The sequence below is a fragment of the Lindgomyces ingoldianus genome (assembly GCF_010093535.1).
Source record: "Lindgomyces ingoldianus strain ATCC 200398 unplaced genomic scaffold BDR25scaffold_47, whole genome shotgun sequence".
Lineage (NCBI taxonomy): Eukaryota > Fungi > Ascomycota > Dothideomycetes > Pleosporales > Lindgomycetaceae > Lindgomyces > Lindgomyces ingoldianus.
In genome coordinates, this window is record NW_022985208.1 from 428,548 (window position 1) to 434,547 (window position 6,000).

The 6,000-nt window shown below is 52.4% G+C and overlaps 3 protein-coding genes across 3 annotated transcripts in view; 2 read left to right on the forward strand and 1 right to left on the reverse strand.

Annotated features, from left to right (window-relative positions):
* Window positions 1-233: 233 nt before the first annotated feature.
* BDR25DRAFT_272097 (amino acid transporter) lies at window positions 234-1,871 on the forward strand (the record flags this gene model as incomplete). The annotated part of the gene is made up of 4 exons (XM_033687295.1): window positions 234-290; window positions 336-927; window positions 979-1,144; window positions 1,202-1,871. The coding sequence occupies exons 1-4, from the start codon at window positions 258-260 to the stop codon at window positions 1,869-1,871; spliced, it is 1,461 nt and encodes a 486-aa protein (XP_033541204.1). The 5' UTR covers window positions 234-257.
* Window positions 1,872-2,242: 371 nt separating this feature from the next.
* BDR25DRAFT_242988 (uncharacterized protein) lies at window positions 2,243-4,019 on the forward strand (the record flags this gene model as incomplete). Its single annotated transcript, XM_033685799.1, has 2 exons — window positions 2,243-2,707; window positions 2,787-4,019. The coding sequence occupies 2 exons, from the start codon at window positions 2,243-2,245 to the stop codon at window positions 4,017-4,019; spliced, it is 1,698 nt and encodes a 565-aa protein (XP_033541205.1).
* A 671-nt stretch (window positions 4,020-4,690) lies between these two features.
* BDR25DRAFT_297040 (putative WD-repeat protein) overlaps window positions 4,691-6,000 on the reverse strand; it is a gene marked incomplete at its 3' end in the record, with an annotated part of 4,029 nt that continues 2,719 nt past the window's right edge. Inside the window, exon 4 of the mRNA XM_033688975.1 lies at window positions 4,691-5,991. Coding sequence (XP_033541206.1) covers window positions 4,691-5,991 — 1,301 coding nt within the window. The remainder of the gene's footprint in view (window positions 5,992-6,000) is intronic.

Below are 6,000 nucleotides of genomic sequence, written 5' to 3' on the forward strand. Positions count from 1 at the left end.
GACAGCATGGGATATTACCGCTGTGCAGAATTAACACGCTGATACACTAACCGAAGTTACGACCCACTGTGATATATACTGCTCTAAATCGAATATTCCTGTCTACCCCGATTTTCTTTCTCGCCTTCTGTTGAATGAGCAACACGGTATTAGAAATGGATAAATCGGCAGATTTGTTGGCGCAAGAGCACTCTTTTGCTGCTGATAGAATCCCTACGACTGGTATTAAGGCCGGGACAATCGAAGATAGGGAGGCGATGAGACGGCTGGGAAAACAACAGCTCTTTAAGGTGCGTCAAGGGAAATCATTTCTAACACAACCAACAATTTCGTAGCGCAACTTTGGTTTCGTCTCCATATTCGGCTTCTCGTTAATTCTCATGGGCACATGGGAAACCTTGCTTGGCACAGTCGCCTTCGGTTTGGGCAATGGTGGTCCCTCTGGGCTCATATACACCTATATCGGAGTCTATATAGGGTTCATTCTCGTAGTCGCTTCTATGGCAGAAATGTCGTCTATGGCGCCAACATCGGGAGGACAGTACCACTGGGTTTCTGAATTTGCCTCCCGTCGGTACCAGAAGCAAGTGTCCTACTTCATCGGCTGGTTATCAGTTCTTGGCTATCAAGTGGGAGTCAGTTTTGGTGCTTTTGTCTCCGGCACCATCATTCAAGGCCTTATCGTACTTAACTACCCGGAATACGAGTATCAACGGTGGCATGGGACACTAATCGCAATAGCTGTTACAGTCGTTGTCACACTTTTCAATGTCTTCATGGCGAGCTACCTGCCGTTGGTGGAGATGGTGATTGGCTTTCTCCACTTCGCCGGTTGGCTTGGGATCCTCGTTCCGCTTTGGGCTCTTGCGCCTCGCACACCAAGCGAACAGGTGTGGAATTCGTTTGTGGACGCTGGGTGGGGAAGTAGTGAGTAGAAAGGAAGTCCTCACCTTAGGCATAGCTCATGAGATTGTCTAGCTGGCGCTGCATGCCTTGTTGGTATGATCACGAACGTGGGAGCCTTTATTGGGGGTGATGCTCCCGCACACATGGCTGAGGAGGTAAAGTCAGCGTCAAAAATACTTCCAAGAGCGATGATGTGGACGATCATGATAAATGGGGCTCTAGGACTTGTCACACTTATGTAAGGATCCTTACCTTTCTTGAGGCTCCACCGCTGATTTATTTTTTTTGACTTCAGCACCTTCTGCTACACAGTTGGAGATGTAGAATCTGCAATCACATCGCCAACAGGATACCCCATCATCCAGGTGTTTTACGGCGCGACCGGGTCCAAAGCCAGTGCAACAGGACTCTCCTCTCTTCTTGTCGTCCTCAATGTCGCCAACAACCTCACAAATATGGCGGGTGCATCCCGCCAACTGTTCGCCTTTGCACGAGACTGCGGTGTTCCGTTTTCGCCTTGGTTAAGTCACGTTTCACCTAGCTACGATGTGCCTATTAATGCCATCAATTTGTCGTCCCTGATCGCTTGCATACTTCATTGCATCAACATCGGATCCTCGATTGCATTCAACATTATCGTCTCGATTGGCTCTGTTGCACTGATTACGTCCTATATGACATCGGTTGGATGTGTTACGTGGCGGCGGCTTCGAGGGCTTCCGCTGCTGGAGTCCCATTTTTCGATGAAGAAGATAGGGTTAGCTGTGAATTTGCTTTCGCTTGCCTTTCTTGCGCTCATATTGGTCTTTTGCTTCTTCCCGCCGATACCAAACCCGCCGGCGAGTGGAATGAACTGGGCAATCGTAGTGTATGCAGGGGTGCTTGGAATTGCGGGGGTTTACTATCTCCTGAGGGCCAGACACACATACAACGGCCCAGTGGAGTATGTAAGGAAGAGTGCTTGATCTCGGAAGGGAGGAGCGGGACCGTCTGCCATGGTAGGGTGCTCGCAACATGAGGTGGCCTGTGGCCGATATGCCAAGGCGGGGTGTGGCATCAGACCTCAGAATGGAAGACACCACAGGAGGGGGTGTTCAGGTCACCAGTTAGACGTCGACCATTCACCGCGTTCCCACAACCGCGTTCACACACAGATTCTCACCCACGACATAGATGCATAAGTCTTTGAGTCATAATTTGAACCTATAGTCACCGCACGTCCTCTTGAGCTTACGTCGCATGAGCCTCGTTGACTCATCGGACCATTGATCAATTCACTCACAAGCACTTATTTTAGCTGTGCTCCAGCCCCTCTCTCATCCTCAGCGGGCTCGACATGCCCAAGAAACACGCGCCACCATACACGCAGACCAAACCGTCAAACTCCTACGTTCACCCCTCTTTGCAAAGCTCGCGACCCTCGACCTCTGCCTCCCCGACGCCGCAGACGGTCAACCAGCGCATCCAACAGCTCCGCCGCGAACAGACACCGCGAGCTACATCAGAGAGGAGGGATGAAGTGACAGAATTGGTTAGGAACCGTTCCGTCCCGCCGCAATTGCGGCAGATATTGCAGATACCAGAGGTTAACGCTCCCCTTCCCAAGGCAGGTGTTCGTGCGAGACCAGTCCCCCGAGCAAGACGGCCCCCTCCTGGCCCAGCTGCGCCGAGTAGCTGGCTGTCACACAGCCGCCATACTCCGGCTCATGCAAGAAACCGGAGGTTGGTAGAGGAAGGTGGGAGTGAAAGGCTCTATGAGCAGTTTTGCGCCCTGGCTCGGTTGAACGATGTGGAATACAGGGTATGTTTTGCATCATCTGTGTTTGCGTCTTGATTCGAGGGCTTGAAAGGATTTCAAGTTCAGCCTCTCACTGTGATAGCGTCTCCCCCCACGGCCGAGCCTAGTCCATGCATGCCTGAGGACGTTCGCGACGCATTGGGAGCACTTGATCGAGTATGAACAGCATTACCTCGCTGCGCTACCTACACCACTGAAGGAAGCAATGCTGAGCTATCTGTCATTGTATGGCATTCAGGGCTGTCTAGATATGAAGTCCTTCAAGGTGTTGTTCTTGACCGACAGGGATGTTATAGGTGGCACCGGATCCGACGACATTAGGTTTCTCGACTTAACAGGCCTTCTACATCAAAATTATACGCTCAGTGACCTCAACAGATCCCTAGCGCCCTCGATCTCTGGCACCACTCTAACAAAGGCAATGGGCGGCCTCTCTGTATCCCCGTCAAACTCAAATAGAAAAGCACTAGTCTCGGTCGCAGATTCCTGGGAAGATGAAGCCGACGAAGCATCGACTCCTCCTTTTCCATCAACCCTTAGTGTACCCATCTTCCCAAACCTGACCAGGTTGTCTTTAGCACATCCCGGGTCCAACGCTTCCTGGACCGATCTCCTCAACATTTCCACCAAGCTCAACACACTCACACACCTCTCCCTTGCGTACTGGCCTACACCATCCACAACCCCAAATGCCGCAACCGCATCAATGGTCTCTAAGCATGCCAAGCCCGTCGCGCTGGGCGGAAGCCACATATACTCGGAGCTTGACGACGACTGGCATGAAGCAGCTAACATCCTCCGAAGACTGAGCTTGAACACGTATTGCCTGAAGTGGTTGGATCTAGAGGGATGCACATGGCACAAGGCGTTGACGTGGAGCCTCCCAGACGAAGACGACAGACCAACCGGCATACGACCCAACGGCAAAGACAAATGGCCAAGATGGGTAGAAGCACACTCAGGTCCGGGTCCCGATTGGTGCGACGCTTGGCAGCAGATCTCATACCTCAATCTCTCTCAAGGCTGGATTCCGAAAGACCAACATGCTATCATGACGATGCCTGCCGGTATGCTGCCAGTGGAATTGTTAGGCTGGCTAAGAGAACACGAGCATGATGAGAAAGTGAGTGCAATGCTGCGGGATGCGGGGAGGCTTGAAACAGAGATGTGGGTTGAGAGGGAGAAGGCAGTAAGGATTGTAAGAGGGAAGATTTTGGGGGAAAGGAAGAGGTATGGTGGGAGTTGGTGTAAGGTGGATTATGGATGGGATTTGGGACATCATGAGTGGGATCGTAGGGGTTGGTCAGAGGATTAGATGGGTGTTTAATGCATAAGAATTGGATGTTAGTTAAGTGCATTGGGTAGGCGTGAAAGGAAGAGTAGCACTGCGAGATAGACCAGTAGACACTCTATACTCCCTCTCTTGGAAACCTGTCCACTTCGTGATCTAGACTCCCATGCTGCACTATCCTAACGCCCCCTTATCCCGACTGCATTCCATCGCTTTATCATCTCCCACTCCATTGATTCATACAGTCAAGAGCGAAATCGGCTTCCGGCCAAGCACCGCTGAAAACGTTATTTCAACCTTGCTGCCGGGACAGTTCCCTCTAACACTAGTCCCAAAATGCTTACGCTGCTCGAGCATTCTGGAACACTACTGGACTTCTTCAAGCCTCCCGTTAGTTATAAAGTTAATATTAGCTGTGTTGTACTGTATAATGTAAGACGTAATCATCACATCCCACCATAACATTCCTGAAGTGGCCCTACTGGGATGCTACATATCAACGTCAGCACGAAAAATTGCTTTCATCACATGTGAGTTGACAGCGCACATAGAGGCGCAATTTGATTTCAGAGCCTTTATATTAAAAATGAACTGTTACGCTCTAGCTGTCGCCATTTATGCTCTCTATAGAATATAAGAGAAAGATGATCTGTAATGGAAGAGGGTAGGGCGGAGGATAAAGAAGCCAGGAAATTTCAGGAAGTAAATTCCATGATTGTGACTCTTCCAGACGCAGACCCAAAACCAAGAATACTCCCTTGAACAGCAGAGGTGCTTGGCCGGTACTCAAGAGGAAGCCAAAGAATCCGCTCAGTATGGCGAGTAACCCATTGATCATCCACCAAGATAGAAGATGAAGGCTGCACCTGGTCAACAGCTGTACCACTTGGGAAAGATCTTAAGATAGGCAATGGTCCTATGTTAGTCTGGAAAGAAGTGCCGTCATCGGAGAAAGAAAGAGTTGAGATGGAAGCGGCAACCTCGAGCGTCTGCAGCAGCGCGCCTGACCCGACATCCCACAGCTTGACCATATTATCCCCTGAGACCGACGCCAACTGCTTGCCATCCGGCGAGAAGGCTATGGCCCTGACCCAATTCGTATGACCCTCGAGCGTCTGCAGTAGCGCTCCTGACCCGGCATCCCACAGCTTGACCATCTTGTCCCCCGAGGCCGACGCTAGTTGCTTGCCATCCGGCGAGAAGGCTATGGCCCAGACCCAATTCGTATGACCCTCGAGCGTCTGAAGCAGTGCGCCTGACCCAGCATCCCACAGCTTGACCATATTGTCCCCCGAGGCCGACGCCAGCTGCTTGCCGTCTGGCGAGAAGACTATGGCCCTGATCGGATCCGTATGACCCTCGAGCGTCTGCAGCAGTACGCCTGACCCAGCATCCCACAGCTTGACCATCTTGTCGTCTGAGGCCGATGCCAGCTGCTTGCCGTCCGGCGAGAAGGCTATGGCCGTGACCGGACCCGTATGACCCTCGAGTGTCTGCAGCAGTGTGCCTGACAAGGTATCCCACAGCTTGACCATCTTGTCGTATGAGGCCGACGCCAGCTGCTTGCCATCGGGCGAGAATGCTATGGCCCTGACCCAATCCGTATGACCCTCGAGCGTCTGCAGGCCGCCCGGCGTGCCTGACCCAGCATCCCACAGCTTGACCATCTTGTCCCCCGAGGCCGACACCAGCTGCTTGCCATCCGGCGAGAAGGCTATGGCCCAGACCAAACCCGTATGGCCCTCGAGAATCTGCAGCAGCGCTCCTGATCTGGAATCCCACAGCTTGACCACACTGTCGTCTGAGGCCGACGCTAGCTGCTTGCCGTCCGGCGAGAAGGCTATGGCCCTGACCCAATTCGTATGACCGTCAAGCGTCTGCAGCAGTGCGCCTGACCCGGCATCCCACAACTTGACCATATTGTCCCCCGAGGCCGACGCCAGCTGCTTGCCGTCTGGCGAGAAGGCTATGGCCGTGACCGAACCTGTATGACCCTCTAGCTTCT